Source organism: Lissotriton helveticus, chromosome 6 (genome assembly GCF_964261635.1).
Source record: "Lissotriton helveticus chromosome 6, aLisHel1.1, whole genome shotgun sequence".
Classification (NCBI taxonomy): domain Eukaryota; kingdom Metazoa; phylum Chordata; class Amphibia; order Caudata; family Salamandridae; genus Lissotriton; species Lissotriton helveticus.
In genome coordinates, this window is record NC_136067.1 from 710,554,105 (window position 1) to 710,571,657 (window position 17,553).

Below are 17,553 nucleotides of genomic sequence, written 5' to 3' on the forward strand. Positions count from 1 at the left end.
TATCTTTTCAGACTGTTTGCGGTATCGTCATGTCCCCCCTCTCCTTCTTTTTGATCGCCCTGATGAAGGTGTGGCCTTAAAATTCTGGCATTACACCGAAACGCGCGTTGGCGTGGTTTTACCTGTCTGGATAAGATATATATGTTGTGCCATCTGACTCCCCACGCTGTGTCTGGGAGCGTTATCCGGACAGAGGAATTGGGCTACATCTAATCGTGGAAGATTGTTGGACCTGGCTGAATGAAGAGTGTTTTGATGTATGCATGTTTGATTACAGAGTGTGTATGTTAGTTGGATATTCTGATGTGTAGAACTTTCTGGAGTGTGTGTGGGAGATATGTTTTTCAGGAAAAAATAAAAATGATAAAATGTGATGTGCTGATCTTAACTGATGTTGTACTGTTTTAAACAACTTACTGAATCTCTTTGAGACAAATGAAGAAATTATAAATTTAAGAAAAATAAAATGATTGTTGATAATTCTTTGGTCTAGTCTCTGGTGTCTGTGAGCTCTCATATGCATGGTTTGGAATAAGGACTCTTATTGAGCCTATAGATTAAATTAAATAGGGCAGCCCTTTATTTTGTGCACCGACCCTCCTCCGCCCTATCAAGCGGGAAAACAAGGCGAGGGATCCAAGGACCAGTTTACCACCATGGATGCCTCAGCATACCTGCCAACTCACATGATGCCACCGTGTGACACACGATCTCGGCTCCCATCACAGGGTCTGCTGGTGAAGAGCCAATATCACAACGTGGAAGGTGAAAACGAGCTGAAAACCACTGTAAATAGTAGTTTTCCAGCGCGTTTTTCGGGATCTTTGAGCTGCCGACGTCCATTAACACCCCAGGACAAAGGCACCAGCCTCAGCAAGCTTATTTGTTTTTTGGGGGGCCTTGGGGGCGAGGAGGTGTTCAAAAGTGCCTTGTAACTACTTCTGGGCACGAGCCCCCGCCCCCTTCAAGGCCCCGCCCCCTCCCCACACGGTGAGCTAATTCTTCAAGTTGGCAGCTATGCATCAGATGAAAGAAAATAGAGCTGGTGAGTGACATGTTCTGTACCTCAGTGAATAGGACCATGTCTAGCCACTGGGATTCAGTGAGAGCTGCTTGCCTAAGCTTGTAGCAGTATGCAACGTGTTGACTTGCTTCACTTAATGTTGTTCTTAGGTTTCATTCTTTCCTGAGCTATCCCAGTACAACATGAGTGCATGAAAGCAGGCCACACTATGTTTAAAAGAAAAGTAAGACCTGGTCCAGGATGCCCCCCCTAAGCCTGCTTGGTACCCTGAAGGCAGTGAGTTATCAGCTTCCAATGCTCATGACGTCTTGAATACAGTCCAAAAGCAGAATATACAAGCCCAACATATAGTAAGTAGCGCAATGGTACATCATACACTAAAAAAATGATTGTCCTGAGGCAGATTAGTAACCAACAACATAAAACAGAACAAAGTGAAAACTAAAGGCTTACCCATCTGCCCAGTCACAGCCCATGAGTCTCAGCACTTCAAACAAGTGTTGAAAATGCGTTTGCTGGCTTTTATCTGTCTTGTGAGAAAAACAAACAATTGCATGTTAATCAGAAGAGTCACCGCTCATTCTACACTTCAAAGACTCACATTTATAATATAATTTACCCGGCCCTAAGCAACGCTCCTTTCGCACACATCCAGCAATACAAAACGCTATTTAAGTAGCTTTAGTCTTAATTGTTATCCTATGTGTCACCATTTTTTTTTTATACATTTTTATTGGTATTTACAGATTACACATTACAAAAGAAAACACAATGGCAGATAACATAAAGCAGGTTTCAAAGACTGTGACCAGACCTAGGAGGATCTGTGAACGATGGTGTAGAATAAATACAAGTCGGAATTAAATAGAAGAAGAAAAGGCCACGGTCACCGCTCAAGTCCGTCCGGCTCCGGCACAGAGGGACACTTAGAAGTTAGAACCTGAGTTGAAACACACGTAGCCGGGTCTGGGTGAGGTACATACATTCAAAGTGAACGTTCTGGAGCAGTGGCAGGACGGGGAAGTCCTTTTGTAATGCAGGCTGAGGGAATTTTTAGAGGTGCATATAGGACTTTAACTCTAAGGGGGAGGGGGCGCACAGGTGGAGCATGAATGGGGTAGGAATGGGCAATGAGTCACTCTAGGGGCTTCTAAAGAAAGATAACAAGACAGAGTTTTGCCACATCAAAACATCAGCATAGCAGAGCATTATTACAGAGAACATAAGTGGGCGTGGCGTTTTCCAAGGACATTAGGGTGCAATGAGGCATCAGTCAACATTGGAAGGTGAAGCTGAAATAGCGTAGAGAGGTGCCTGTAATATAACAAAACCAGTAAATCTGAGGCAGGAGAGAGTGTGGGTCTCTCTCTGTATCTCTCAAGTAACTGCCTGCCCCTCGGACATTCGAAGCATAAAGTCATTTAAGTAAAAAAATCCTTCCCTTATGCATGTCACTACGCTTGACAATACTCTTAACGTTAATTCTTTTAATACATTAGCATGCAGGGATTTTCAGTATTATTATGGTTCAGATTCCAACAACTAAAAATAGCCCATGTTTCAATCCCTCTAGATCTTAATTAAGACAGTAAATAATTGTACCTGGTACTCCACATGGCTCCATTTTAAATAAGATCAAGTCACTCTACCACTAATTAGTAACAGGTCCTTTAACAATTAAAAGGGTGTGGGACAAGATGAGGGCAGGGTTACCGGATAGGCGGGTGAATATCCTTAAGAAGAGATAAAGTCCATTAGATAGCTAGATAACCCCAGATGGAGAAGCAGGCATAGGAAGAGGCCACACACAGGGGCAGCTTAGGTGAGGGATGTGTGGTCCACTGAATGGGTGGAGACGGAGGGTGATGATGGACAGATTAAAATAGCCTCCAGGAAGGGAGAGGGAGGCAGGAGAAGGGCTACAGTTTACAATGTTCACATAATCATGATTCCTTGTAAAGAACGCACTAGGTAGTGACACACAGAATGGGTGGCATGCCGCAATTGTTATGCTTTCATCTGCAAACAATGTTAAACTAAATAAAGTGTGTTTAAAAATATAAAATGATGTGACAATTCGTTTTGTGACAAAATGTAAATCAGGTTGGTAGTAACTATGAATAAAACATTAAGGAATTACACGCTGCAGGGTTTAATGTCAAGTTTAACAATCAGTTGATGGTGCTCTCAGAGGAAGAAAGTAAGGAAGAAAGGTTTTCTTATAATATTGATGGTAATCGACCTTTGGACATATCATTTTGACTAGAAATAACCTTTCCACAATGCATCGCAATGGGTCTGAAGATGCTTATGTAGTTATTGCCAAGTGCCAGTGCAGTTGGGGAGGTGCTGTAGAAACACATGATGGACGGAATGCTGAATGAATCAAACATTCACCCCCAGTTACAGATCTGGGATAAATCCATTGTTCTTTTGCTCACTACGTCACCCCAGTTTGGACCCAACCATATACAAATCAGTCTTGACCCTGCTCCTCATGGGAACAGTCCAGACCGAACTGCCAAGTACAGTTGGGGAGGCAGGGGGTGTTGGTTGTTGATATGTTGCACTTAAAAAAATCAATAAAACAGATTGTGCGCTATACAAATGGCATGATTGATTGATTGATTGATTGTGTTTTATCAATAAAGAATTTCCAATTCATCAAACTTCAAAGACCTTGTGTATTTTCAGCAGTCTTAAAAGGATAAAAAGGCAGATACCTGATGCGGTCCAGAAAAGTATCTTGAAAGTTTCTTTAAAGGTGGCATTTGTACGGTCTGTAAATTTGCTATAAATGCCAACAAAAAGTGCTAATAATAGTATAAAATCTACAATTTCACCTGGCTTACATCTTTTGGTATTTACTTTTTGATTGTGCTTGAGTAAAAAAAAATCATTTGATCAGAAGTACATTTTGAATTATTATTGAAAGAGTTTTGCCGTGAAAGTGGTTTGGTGGAGCCTTTTAAGCAAGAACATATTAGCGGAGCATTTTGTAGTTGAAAAATTAAAAGTGTCAGAGTAGTGAAGGTCCATCTTTAACCATAATTATAAAAATGAGAACGCAAGGGAGTTTTCAGACTCTAACTTAGGCACCATTGAATTTTCCCTTGAGAAAAAAGGTTTTTGGGTGTGGTGCATAAAGACAATATGAAACTTTAAGGAAAGGTGAAATAGTTGTTCTTGAATATTGTCAGGACCCACTAAAACGTAATGCTCTGTTGTGGCTTGCAAAAACCTTCAATTCATTCTACCAGCCTCAGATGACAGGTGGGGTAAATGTGGGTGGTACTGGTGGGAACTGTCCGGTAGGTGGCACTGGCGGTGCATTTCCAGAGCACAGCTGCAGAGCTAGTTCACTGAAGGGTGCAGAGGACCACCAGAGAACACTTGTTGTCGAACTGAGCTCCAAGACAGTGGGCAGTAATTACTTGATTCTTTAATTCCTGGTGCCCCATAAGGGACCCAAAAGTGAGGGGCGATCACAGACTGCAACATCCTCTCTAGTGAGCTTCAGGACACCCCTCAAATGCTGGGGTGCAAGATGTGCATACAGAGACACTGACATTTTCTCTGCATGCACATCTTGCTGATCTACTAGATGTTTCACAAGACAAGATCGAAACGTTGACATACCTAACCCAATTGACTAAAAATTGTTATATAGGAATTAATCACTGTATGTTTATTGATTATTTTTATTTGTAAATAGGTGAAAGAAATGGGTTATTCACAAAACTGATCATGAGATAAGTCTAAAAGATAATCAATCTCAGTCATTAGGTCGCGCCTGCGATTGCAGGGGCGAAAGCCCCTGCTGTCGCAAAGCGATCTATTGTAATCATTTCAGTCCTTTTCCCCTTCAAGGACTAGGCAGAGACAACAGACTGTCACGCGCACGCAGCCGGCCGGAATCGGATCAGGTCACGCGCTCCGATCCCGGCCGGCTGTTCACAACACATGCACACGCAGGCACAGGCAGGCACACACGCAGGCACAGGCAGGCACACACGCAGGCACACACGCAGGCACAGGCAGGCACACACGCAGGCACACACGCAGGCACACACGCACACACAGACAGACGCACGCACACACATCCCCCTCCCCCCAACTCACCGGGCTCTTTTAGTGTGTTCCGTGTCTCTGTCTCTCGTCAGCCAGGGGTTCAGTCTCGAACCTCGATCTCCCTCCGCAGCGCTGGTCTTCACCCGGGCCCCCTCCTGGGAGCCGGGACTTCAGATGCCGCACTCCGCTTTGGCGCCGGGGCTCGGAGCGCGCATGCGCGGGCAGCCCCCGCCCTCTCACGCTCAGCCCGGGCTGCTTGCGGTTTCGTAGGTGAGTGATGTCATCGCTTTGGCCATTATGTCTGAGTGTATTTTTCAAACTTGTCTTTGCTATTCGTGTTTTTGCAGCGACGACTTTCAGTGTCTGCTTGTTAAATAACCTAAACTCGACCCGAAGATATTGAAGCTCTGTACATGAGCACCAGGTACATTACACAAGGCAAACATTAATGTTTAGTAGGCATGGGGAGATGAAGTGACTTGCCCAGAATGACAAGATTTTGAGGAGGCGCCGAGACACCAGCCTGTTTAGTCGAAGTCGGCAGCTCTAGATCACATCCTTTCCCTCAATCAAAAACCCACTTCTTACACAGTATGAGTGACGAATGAAAAATCCAGTGCTATTATTAAATATGCTTTAGAGAGGTGCCACCCCATAGCCTATCGGACACGCCTCGTATGTCAGTTATAGACTCGGGCCCCAGAATCACGGTGCAAATCTACAGGTAGATCAGCATGAGTCTTTCGGGCAGCTCTTTGCCGCGGACAGACTGTCAGTCATGAATAGACCCTTGTGTATTTTCAGCCAGCTGCCGTGATGATCCATTGAAGATACTACGTTGCCAAACCAAGCAGAGCTGCTTTCAGCAACACCGGCGCGACACCGACACCTCCCCGCGCCTCTCACTCATCCTATCCGGAATCATGGATCGCGGCAGCCTGGTTTACCAGAGCTGTGACCGACTGTCACCGCCGGGCTCAAAATTTACTACCTGAACTCGCTCAGTATAGGTCATTAACCTGCTAAATCCTTGCCTCTCCAAACTGCAAGGCACCAAAGATCAGATGACAGCTTGGACAGTGTTTACATACCTCTGAGTCACGTGCAGATTCTACAGCCAGTGAGCACTTTGTAATTCAGTACAGAGCTCTAGGATTGGCTAAAGTGCTGGTAATGCTACAATCGTAGATTACTTTACATATGACGACTCTCTGAATATGTTCTGTAGAGGGATTGGATAGCATGCGAACCCGGAAGTACCCAAATTGCAAACAAATGTCGATCCCATAAGATCAATAACGGACACCGCATATTTGGCTGAAGTCACCGATGGTATGTGTAATCAGCGAAAATATAGTCACTTTAACTTAAACTTAAAGCACACAAATATGTAATGTGCGCACGTTTCTGTATAGCGGATGACCTATTTTAATACATTTTCCCCTGCATCAAATTCCGTGGTAAATGTATAGACGGCCTATTACATTGCCAGGAGATGAAAAAGACATTGCAAAATATTTTTGAATTTTTTATTTTGGTTTGGAGAAGTGGTCCAGGACGTTAAAAAATCAACAACAAGACAACAGTTAGGCTTACGTTAAGAGGTGAGACATAGCTGGCAAGTTTTCAGTTTGCTCATGTGGGACATTTCCATTTTTTTGGCGTATTTATGAGTGACATTTTAAAGTCTTAATGACGCTTTAGCCTGAATAGAACAAAACAATTATGTCCATGAAATAATACAGAAATCGGAAATTATCTTCAATATGCAGCTCCCATGTGTGACGTGCAAACTGTTGTGTCATGCGTGGCCCCAGCTCACAGAGGGCACACACGAGGCAGATAGATAGATAGTTTATTTGCATAGTTATAAATAAACCATTGCAATACGATAAACAGCATATACGATCGTTAATAAATATAATGTTAATAAAAAGACATTTACACATTCATATGTCTTATAAACTATGGCGACTGAGAAGTAGCTCCCGTAAAAGTTCTGTTTTTGCATTAGCACATGTTAGAGGGAGCAATGTTCTCAGTTCCATTCTGCTTCTTCCCATCACGCCTGATGCCATGGCTGAAGCAAAGTGCTCTTAGTGCAAAAAGTGCTTAAGTGCTTATTAAAGTGCTGATCACATCACATATTTTACCCCTGTATAATTTACTTGTTGTAGGTGGCGTTTATTAGGGCTAATGTGATAATTGGAATCTGCCCCCTTCCAAGTGCGGTCTGTATAGTAAATAAAATGAAATTGTTCCAAAGAGACTGTCCTTGGTCAGGAATTCCCATCCTTTGTACGGCCATTTTTTTCCCGCCAGTCTCAGGAACTTCACTAGACAGCAATTCGGCAGTGGGTCGTCAGGTGCAAAGCAGGCCAGCACTGCTTGTCTCTGAGTGTGTATCCCTCGTTGGTTGAAGTGGTGTTTTAGTAATTGTTTCCGTTCTTGCAGCAGGTCTTTACATGTACATAGAAGGTGCGGCAGGCCTATGCAGCTCTTCCTGTGCTGAGCCGCATAGGCGGCAGGTAGAACCTGAATTTTCCTTTAGCCAGTGTGGCAGATGCTGTATGCAGGGTAGAAGGCCAAGTCGGTGCTTCAGGAACTTAATTTTGGTGGCTTTGGTGTACCCCAGGTCAAAATAGTTCTGAGCAGCTGGAGCTGTGTAGGTGGTCAAAATCATCCATCCGTGAGCCCTTTTTAGGTCTCGCGACCTGTCAATGCGCATGCGCATTGAGCGGAGCGAGACTATAGGGGCTTAAACAGACTTTAACTAACTGTCAATTTGATGCTGTGCCCGTGCGCTTTTAGGTCGCGTGCACAGCATCAAATCGCCAGCCATCTGTTCCCCTGCAGCTCTTCCCGCTCCGCCCCACAAGCTTCCCCCAGCGTGCGCTCTGGCTCAGCCGAGCCGCACTCCTCCCACACCTTTGAAGTGAAGCTTCACTTCAAAGGCCCCTGCTGCTTCACACTGTGTCGCATTTCTCCTCCCCCCTCCCCACAGCAATGCCCTCCGCCGTCCGTGTTTCTCCTCCCCCTCCCAGTGTTTTTTTTTAAAAAACTTATTTTACTTGTTTTTAAAGCACACATCTTTTGCTTCTTCCTGCGTTTCATCTTTGAAATGCTGACAAAAACAAACCTGTTCCATTTCTTTTCACGTGAACGCAGCAAAATACTGCGTAAAAAACGGCTTTGTTACATATGCTGGCGATACATATAATGTGAAGCAAAACCCTTTCACCCGTTTCCTATGGTAAAGGATGCAAACGTATTAGCTAGATATTCAGCACATATTCAAAACGATTACAAACATCCCCTGCTGCTTCACACTGTGTCGCATTTCTCCTCCCCCCTCCCCACAGCAATGCCCTCCGCCGTCCGTACTTTCACTTTGACGGCCGCAGGCCGTCTCTCGTGTTTCTCCTCCCCCCTCCCAGTGTTTTTTTTAATTTTTAAACTTGTTTTACTTGTTTTTAAAGCACACATCTTTTGCTTCTTCCTGCGTTTCATCTTTGAAATAATGACAAAAACAAATCTGTTCCATTTCTTTTCACGTGAACGCAGCAAAATACTGCGTAAACGACGGCTTCGTTACCTATGCTGGCGATACATATAATGTGAAGCAAAACCCTTTCACCCGTTTCCTATGGTAAAGGATGCAAACGTATTAGCTAGATATTCAGCACATATTCAAAACGATTACAAACATGGCCCTGAGCAAAGTCGTACAAGAATTTGGCAACTGCAAGCAGCTAACTTACGAGATCACAATAAAAGGGACTCGGAATGGTGCACCCTAAAGACTAACAGTGATTTTGCCTAGTGATTCGGAAAGCGGACTAACAAGCATTTGCAATGCAACAGGTCTCGCAGTTGTGAGAGTCTGAGCTATTGGCATTGTAAATGGTAATGCCTTTATTTCTGTGTTGGTTTTCAAAACATAAATAAAAGGCATTGTCATTTACAATGCCAATAGCTCAAACCCTCGCAAATGCGCGACCTATTGCATTGCAAATGCTTGTTTTTGTTTATGTGAATATTGTTTTGTACCCTTTTTCTTAATTATTTAAAAATATACCCGTTGCTGTTCTTTTTGTGGTTGTTCTTTTTGATATATTCTTTGGTGATTTTTTTCAATTGATTTCAATAATTCATATATCTGAGGCCACTAATCTGGGCTCTTACAATTTGTTTTTGATAAATTAAGTTGGATTATTTTTAAATGAAATCCCTTGAAGGCATTGTTACCTGATACTAATTTCCTGCTACCCAAGCCTCCAAGGATTTATTATTGGGTTGCCCAATTTACTTAGTAGTACCCATATAAAGGAGACATTGCCCAATTCACACTACAGGGGCATAAAACCGACAGCCACAGAATATATAACATAACATGACGTGTATTTGTAAAGTGCACGTTCACCCTGAAGGGCCTCTTGGCACTGAATAACATATGTTAATTGTTACCCAACTCAATGGTACTCACTTTATCGACCTTAAAAGGATGAAAGCCAGAGTGGACCTGCCAGGATTTGAACTTGTGACCATGAGGTCCGGATATATTACTGCACTCTTTGTTTAAAACATTTAGCATGAAATAGTTGATCTACCCTCCTACTTTCTTTGGGCAAATATGACATTGCAACTTTTTTTAATCAACCTCCCCTAAAATAGTCTTTATTTTCCCCATTTCCACCCCACCTAAAGTAGTTTCCTTCATTGCTTAAGACGTTGCTGACCAGGATGTTTTACTTAAGTAAATGAAGAACCACAGCCCCACTTACCGCGCTCCTTTTTACAAAGATTTAAAAGTGTAAAAGCATAATTTTTCTGCAAACAAATTATTTACTTACCACATAGATCATTGTGTCGAAATCATATTTAGATTTTCGGTCTATTGCAGCTGCAAGGTCTCTGGAGAGAAACAAGAATATAGGTTAACATTCTGCAAGATGTCTCAGAATCATAAAGATAACATGACAAAGCTTAAACTGAAGAATGGCAACATTGTCTCATGAGTGTAAGAGAAAATGAGATATCAAAAAGCCTCTGTAGACGGCCAAATCGTCCACTGAGTTAACACTCACTGCTGAATCCAATGTAAACAGCCGACTACGTTTTCAAATCTCAACAAAAAAAACAGTGCCTTCCATTCTTTCAAGGATGTACGAAATGTTTTATTTTTATTCCACATTAAACGGATGCATATGCTTGTGCTAGTGAATATAGCGTGCTAAAACGCATGCAATTACATCGCGTTCTGTAACAACGTGGTCGTTACAACAACTGCGTTGTTACAACGCGATGCCATTACTACGCAAATCATTACATCGACTTGCAGTAGATGGCGCTGTAACATTAGGAATGTATAATTTACGATTCCAACTTCAGCCTACGCAACAGTAGGGAAGGTTTTGGAATAGTAATTTATACTATTCCTCATGTTAGAGCGCCATCTACTGCAAATCAATGTAATCAGTTGCGTAGTAATGGCATTGTGTTGTAACAAAGCAGTCGTTGCAACAACTGCGTTGTAATGGCATTGCAGTCTAATGACCGCGATATAAAGGTTGTTTCTTGTGCTACTATCTATAAATCTAGGTTGTAACTTAAATCAGTGATTATTTGGAGCTCATTACATATAAAAATAATAATGAATAGAGTGATATGTATAAATTGCAGTTTTTCTATTAACATCCATCTTAGGCTATTCTTCATGGATTTAGGTGGACAGCTCTAACATCCAGTACAATGCTGCTATTATTTTTCTGAGGTTAACCCCTTCATGCTCAACCCGAGCCCATCTTTATAGGCTAATCTCTTGAAAATGGCTAAACAAATTTACACCAAATCAAAAAAGTAGGCCTTTTAAGTGATACTCAAACTTTTTGCCAAAATAAATTTGGTCTAATTCCGTTCAGCCATTTTGCTGTAACTGAGAGCAAAGTTTCCTATGGGAATTAACATAGCAAATAGAACTTTTGGGACCCCAGGCACTGCTTGATGGATTGGCGCAGAAACGTCTGTGACGGAGCCAAAGTGGATGAAATTGTTTTTAAAAGTTTCATGCAGATTTGTCAAACAGTATCAGCTTATTAAAGAAACAAAAAATGCCTTTGCTCCGGAAACTCAGACAAAGGTTAAAGTGACATTATAATTTTATGTGGGTCACAACTTTAACCTTATGAATTAAAACAAAACACAGAAATGAACCAATTATAGTTAGCACAGCTAACTACAACTTGTGCCCCCGCCATGCATTGCTTATGACCTCACATATTACATCACTCATGACCTGTTCTATGACATCATTAATTTTCAATATACAGAATTGAATTATCATTTAACATACATTAATATTGGTGAGTCCCCATCATACATTTAAAGAGCAGCAGTGCCATTGTCATTGTAGTCCAACTGCATAGGCATGCCATGTCAAAATACAGAAAGAACTATTGATGGACAGAATGCAGAACAATGTAATACATTCACCCTAGTATAAAGATCTGGGCCTAAATCCATCGTTTTTTTGCTCACCATGCCATTCCAGTTTGGACTCAGCCTTATGCAAATCAGTCTTGACTCTGCGCCCAATGGGAACAGTCCAGCCCGAACTGCCAGGCCAGGTCCTCCCTGAACTGGAAACAAGCATCCTAGGACCGGTTTCGGGGTTTCACCTCTATTCAGCCAGGATAGCTTGATTCCAGTGGCATGGAGAGCACGGGACTCACGTCTGAGCATACCCGTATGTGCAGACGTAGGTCCCTTGCTCACTAAGCCACTGGAGTCAAGCTATCCTGGCTGAAGACGGCTGATAGCCAGAAACCGGTCCTAGGATGCTTGGTTCCAGTCCAGGGAAGACATGGCTTGGCAGTTCGGGCTGGACTGTTCCCATGAGGCAGAGGGTCGAGACTGATTTGCATATGGCCATGTCTGAACTGGGGTGGCTTGGTGAGCAAAATAACGATGGATTAAACCCAGATCTGTGACTGGGGGTGAATGTTTTGCCATTGTGCAACATTCCGTCCATCATCTTGTAGGTCATCTTGTGTGTTTTGATGTCAAAATACAGAGCATAACAAATCAAGCAAGCAATCATATGTACATGATGTACTACTAGGTCTAGAAAGTGTGCTCAGACAGTACACTGCTGCTCACACACAGAAGGACCTAGGGTTGCCAGGTGAGGTCATCGAACAACCCATTCAACTAGACAAATTGCCCTCCCTCGACAGTCCCCGTGTGCTATCTTCCCCTCTCCCAAAGTAAGTCAGTGGATCGGGACTTGGGCATGCCAAGACCCCTTCCCCCATGTATTCCATGTCAGGTGTCCTCCTAAGCAGTGCAAACAGTGGGAGTGATAGTCAGGGCCGAAAGTCATCCATCCGGCCTCTCACAATGGGCTTCGTCACCAGTAGGCTTCCTAGCCAACTCTGTCCCCATCACTCTCGCCCTCGCCCCCCAGGAGATCAGCCAAATGAATATGCTACTTACCAGTATGCATCTGTTCTTGGCATGTAGGGCTGCTAACATTCATATCTAGTGCATAGATCGCCGCCTAGTGTTGGGTCCGGATGATTGCACATTGTTGTCCTGGAAGAGTCTTCGAAGTATCACGAGATAGGTGGCTCCTCCCCTGGACTACAGTGCGCATGGGCATCGGCTCCATCCCCAGATTGTTTTTAGCCATTGTGGCAGAGATGGAGTGAAATAGTGTAAAGGATGTCCATGCTAATGATGAATGCAAGAGAGTGTCTGCAGCCGCTACGGGCACCGGGGAGGAGGGCGGGCGATATGAATGTTAGCAGCCCTACATGCCAAGAACAGATGCATACTGGTAAGTAGCATATTCAGTTCGAGGCATGTGGGCTGCTAAATTCATATCTAGTGCATAGAATACACAGCAGTCCCTCCATTAAGGGCGGTTGCCCGTGCCAGCTGCAGAAGCTTGAAAAAGTGTCTTGAGAACAGCCTGTCCCACAGCTGCTTGCTGTTTGGAATGCACATCTACGCAGTAATGCTTGGTAAATGTGTGTGGTGTAGACCATGTGGCTGCTCTACAAATGTCTTCTAAAGGAATGTTCCCCAGGAAAGCCATGGAGGCCCCCAATTTGCGTGTGGAGTGCGCTCTTGGGGGTATTGTTAAAGTGCGTTTAGCCTTTTGATAACAGATTTGAATGCATTTAACAATCCATCTGGCTATTCCTGCTTTGGAAATGGGGTTGCCTTTGTGTTGTGCGGAGAAGGCAACAAAAAGTTGTTGTGTCTTCCTAAAGGGTTGTGTTCTGTCAATGTAGTACATTAGCGCCCTCCTAACGTCTAATGTATGAAGCATTCTTTCTGCTACCGTTTGTGGGTTTTGGAAAAATGCAGGCAGGTCAATAGTTTGGTTGATATGAAACTGTGACACCACCTTTGGAAGGAATTTGGGGTTAGTGCGGAGCACCACCCTGTTAGAATGTATTTAGATGAATGGCTCTTGGACAGTGAGCGCTTGCAGCTCACTAACACGTCTGAGCGACGTGATAGCAACGAGAAAAGCCACCTTCCACGTTAGAAACTGAAGGTCGCATGAGTGCAGTGGCTCGAAAGGTGGGCCCATCAGCCTAGTGAGGACCACATTGAGGTTCCACACAGGAGCTGGTGGAGTTCTAGGAGGAATGACTCGTTTCAGCCCCTCTAGGAAGGCTTTAATGGCAGGCACCCTGAAAACAGAGAGGTGCTGCCTATTCTGGAGATAAGCCGCTATGGCGGATAGATGGATCCGAATGGAAGCGTACGCTAGATTGCATTTGTAAAGATGTAACAAATAGCAGATGATGTTAGGAATGGATGCATCTAGCGGGTTGATATTGTTGTCTGTACAGTAAATGACAAATCGCTTCCATTTTGCAGCATAGCAAGCTCTGGTCGTGGGCTTCCGTGCCTCCCGGATGATGGCCATGCATTCAGGAGGCAGGTTGAGGTAGCCAAATTCTAAGACCTCAGGAGCCAGATCGCCAGATTGAGCTGTTGCGGATCTGGATGCTGAATGTCGCCATGGTTCTGCGTCAAGAGGCTGGGTGTGAGATGCAGCCTTTGATGCGGTACCACGGAAAGTTCCAGAAACGTGGTGTACCATGGTTGGCGTGCCCATGTTGGAGCAACCAGGATGAGAGTCACCGAGTGTTGCTTTAGCTTTTTTGCCACCAGCGGAATGAGAGGCGCTGGGGGAAAAGCGTACGCAAATTTGCCTGACCAGTTCATCCATATCGCATTCCCCTGCGATTCCGGGTGAGGGAACCTGGCGGCAAAGCTTTGGCATTTTGCGTTTTCCCTTGTGGCAAACAGGTCTATCTCTGGATGACCCCACTGCTGGAAGTACGGGTGGAGTACTGATGGATGTATCCCCCACTCGTGCATTTGATGGCTGTATCTGCTGAGCAGATCCGCCATCTGATTGTCCTTGCCGGGGAGGTGTTCCGCCATGAGGAAAATGTTCCTCTGAATGGCCCACTTCCACATGCTCTGAGCCAGATGAGACAGCTGTGGTGAGTGAGTACCTCCCTGTTTTTGGATGTAGTACATGGCTGTCATGTTGTCCGTCCGGATCAACACGACTTTGTTGCACAAATGTACCTTGAAGGACTTCATCGCCATGAAGATTGCCATTAATTCCAGGTAGTTGATGTGCAACTTCTGTTGTTGTGTGGACCACAGTCCCTGCACCGTGTAGTGGAGCACATGAGCTCCCCACCCTTGGAGAGATGCGTCCGTTGTCAGGATAATTTGTGGCACAGGCTCTTGGAACGGTCGTCCCTTGCAAAGGTTGTGTGGATTCCACCAATGCAGAGAGTTGTATGCCCGACCGGTCACCAACACTAGGTCCGTCAGTTGTCCCCGAGCCTGTGTCCACTGATTCGCCAAGCATTCTTGGAGAGGACGCATGTGCAACCTCGCGTGCGGGACTATGAAAATGCAGGAGGCCATCATGCCTATCAACTGCATGAACACTCTCGCTGGCAGGGAGTGTTGCGGTCTGAACCTCTGGATCAGTGACTGAATGCTGTTGATCCTGGCTGGGTTTGGCTGAGCCATAGCAGTCAGGGTGTTTATTGTCACGCCCAGATACTGCCGCACATGGGCTGGTTGAAGGTGCGACTTTGGGTAGTTGAGCGAGAACCCCAGACTGTGCAGGAGTTGAATAGTGTGGGACATGTCCGCGGCGCACTGTTGTTCCGACCTTGCTTGAACAAGCCAGTCGTCTAGGTACGGGTAGACGTGTATGTTCTGCCTTCTGAGGTGCGCCGCCACTGTCGCCAGACACTTTGTAAACACTCTGGGGGCAGTAGTTACCCCGAAGGGTAGGACTTTGAACTGATAGTGCCTGTTTTGAATGGTGAACCGGAGGTACCGTCTGTGGGATGGGTGGAGTGGGATGTGGAAATAAGCATCCTTGAGGTCTAAGGTTGCTAGGAAGTTCCCTTGATTTAGCAGGGGTAGAATTTGTTGCAGTGTCAGCATGTGAAAATGTTCTGACAGTATGTACATGTTGAGGGGGCGTAGATCCAGAATAGGTCTGAGGGATCCGTCCTTTTTTGGGATGAGGAAGTACAGGGAATAGACTCCTGTGCCTTCCTCTTCCACTGGTACGAGCTCGATTGCACCTTTTTGCAGCATCACCAAGACTTCCTGCTGCAATAAGTGCAAGTGCTCTGCCGACATAGGACGGTGCCTTGGGGGAATGTTGGGAGGAGTGGACGTTAACTCCAAACAGTAACCGTATTGGATAAGTTTTCGCACCCACCTGTCTGTAGTGATGGATGTCCAGACTGGCAGGAACTGCTGGAGTCTCCCCCCGACAGGTGTTGGATGGTCGGGGGGCAGTGACAGAGAGTCACTGTTTATTGGAGGAAGAGGAACGTGAGTTGTTGTTTCCTCTGCCCCTGCCCTTGGCACCGTTACCTCTGTATCCTCCTCTACCCTGCTTGGGGTAGGAGGATTGTGCAGTTCCCTTTGAAAATTGTGATTGTTGACCGAAGTGTCCTCTGGTAACACCACGTGCTCCTGAGCGACGAAAAGTGCCGCCCCTGAACTGATGTGACTGAAGTGCCCCCATGGACTTAGCAGTCTCGTTGTCTTTCTTAATGTTTTCAAGTGTGGTGTCTACATCTGGGCCAAACAGTCTGTCAGGATTGACGGGCTGGTTGAGGATAGTAGTTTGGATGTCAGGCTTAAATCCAGATATACGAAGCCAAGCTTGTCGCCTCAGCATGACGCTAGTGTTAATTCCCCTAGCCGCTGTGTCAGCCACATCAAGTGCACATTTTATTGCAGCGTTTGATATAAGCTTTCCCTCTTGTATGAGCATTTCTGCTGCTTCTTTATACTCCTCAGGTAGATGTTGAAGGAGCTGTTCTAGGGTGTCGTAATGCGCCCTATCGTAACGCGCCAACAGTGCCTGTGTGTTCGCTATACGCCATACATTGGCAGCCTGCGCAGCCACCCTTTTGCCAGATGCCTCAAGCACTTTCGACTCCTTGTCAGGGGGAGGAGCTTCACCCGTAGTTTGGGAGTTTGCCCTTTTGCGGGCATTGGCGACCACCAACGAGTCTAGAGGCAACTGTCCTCTAATATATGCAGGATCTCCAGGTGCTGGCCTGTATTTTTTCTCGATACGTGGGCTCACCACTCTTGCCCTGGTTGGTTCCTTAAAGATCTCTGGGGCATGTTTAAGGACACCTTTGAGCATAGGAAGAATTTTTACTGTTCTTTCTGAGACAGAGAAAGTGTCAAACAGGAAATCTTCCTCCACCGGGTCAGCATGCATGTCCACATTATGATTTCCCGCTGCCCGTTCGATTAAAGCATTAAATGCTGCAGAATCCTCCGTTGGAGATGTACGTGGCCCAAAACCTTGTGGATCTTGTACCACCTGCTGGCTACCTTGGTCCCCAGTGTCGTCATATGTGTCCTGCTGAACATCAGGGTCATTGTCCACTGGGAAATTGTATTGGTCGTCTTCCTCATCATCCTCTCCCCCTGATTGGTTTGGGGAAGGTGATGGACTTCTTCTGGGTGGTGGTAGGATAGGCTCAATAAGGGCAGGAATGTCCTGTGCTGGCTTCTTTTTCTTCAGTGGAATAACATAGGATTCCAGTGGTTGGGAAGTGATCTTCCTTTTGTAAAGGGTCAGTTTCCCTGTTTGGGCATTGATGTAATGCTCAGAGTCTTGTTCCGAGGCTTGAAGCGTCGAAGGAGCCGAAGTCTTTGGCACCGATTTAGGTGCAAATGCCTTTGGTGGCACCTTTGGTGGAAGAGTGTAAATAAGCTTGGTTGATGACTTTTGAGGAGTGTCAACCTCTTTCGGAGCCGATGGCGTGGGAGCCGCCGACAAAGTCTTGTCTCGAATCCTTTTCAGGGAGTCAGTGACTTGTTTAGTGAAGGAGGCGGAGGGTGTCGAAGCCGACGTTCGGTGT

General features: G+C 45.1%; 2 protein-coding genes across 3 annotated transcripts in view; one reads left to right on the top strand and one right to left on the bottom strand.

The window, feature by feature from the left end:
• The window catches only part of SLC35A1 (solute carrier family 35 member A1), a 416,391-nt gene extending 416,147 nt beyond the window's left edge, over window positions 1–244 (top strand). Inside the window, exon 8 of the mRNA XM_078648192.1 lies at window positions 12–244. Coding sequence (XP_078504318.1) covers window positions 12–157 — 146 coding nt within the window. The 3' untranslated portion in view covers window positions 158–244. The remainder of the gene's footprint in view (window positions 1–11) is intronic.
• Window positions 1–17,553, bottom strand: part of RARS2 (arginyl-tRNA synthetase 2, mitochondrial) — a 286,247-nt gene that overhangs the window by 160,858 nt on the left and 107,836 nt on the right. For both annotated transcript variants that reach the window (XM_078648190.1, XM_078648191.1), the window contains 2 exons: window positions 9,949–10,009; window positions 1,478–1,554 (listed from right to left, as the gene is read on the bottom strand). In XM_078648190.1, coding sequence (XP_078504316.1) covers window positions 1,478–1,554; window positions 9,949–10,009 — 138 coding nt within the window. The remainder of the gene's footprint in view (window positions 1–1,477; window positions 1,555–9,948; window positions 10,010–17,553) is intronic.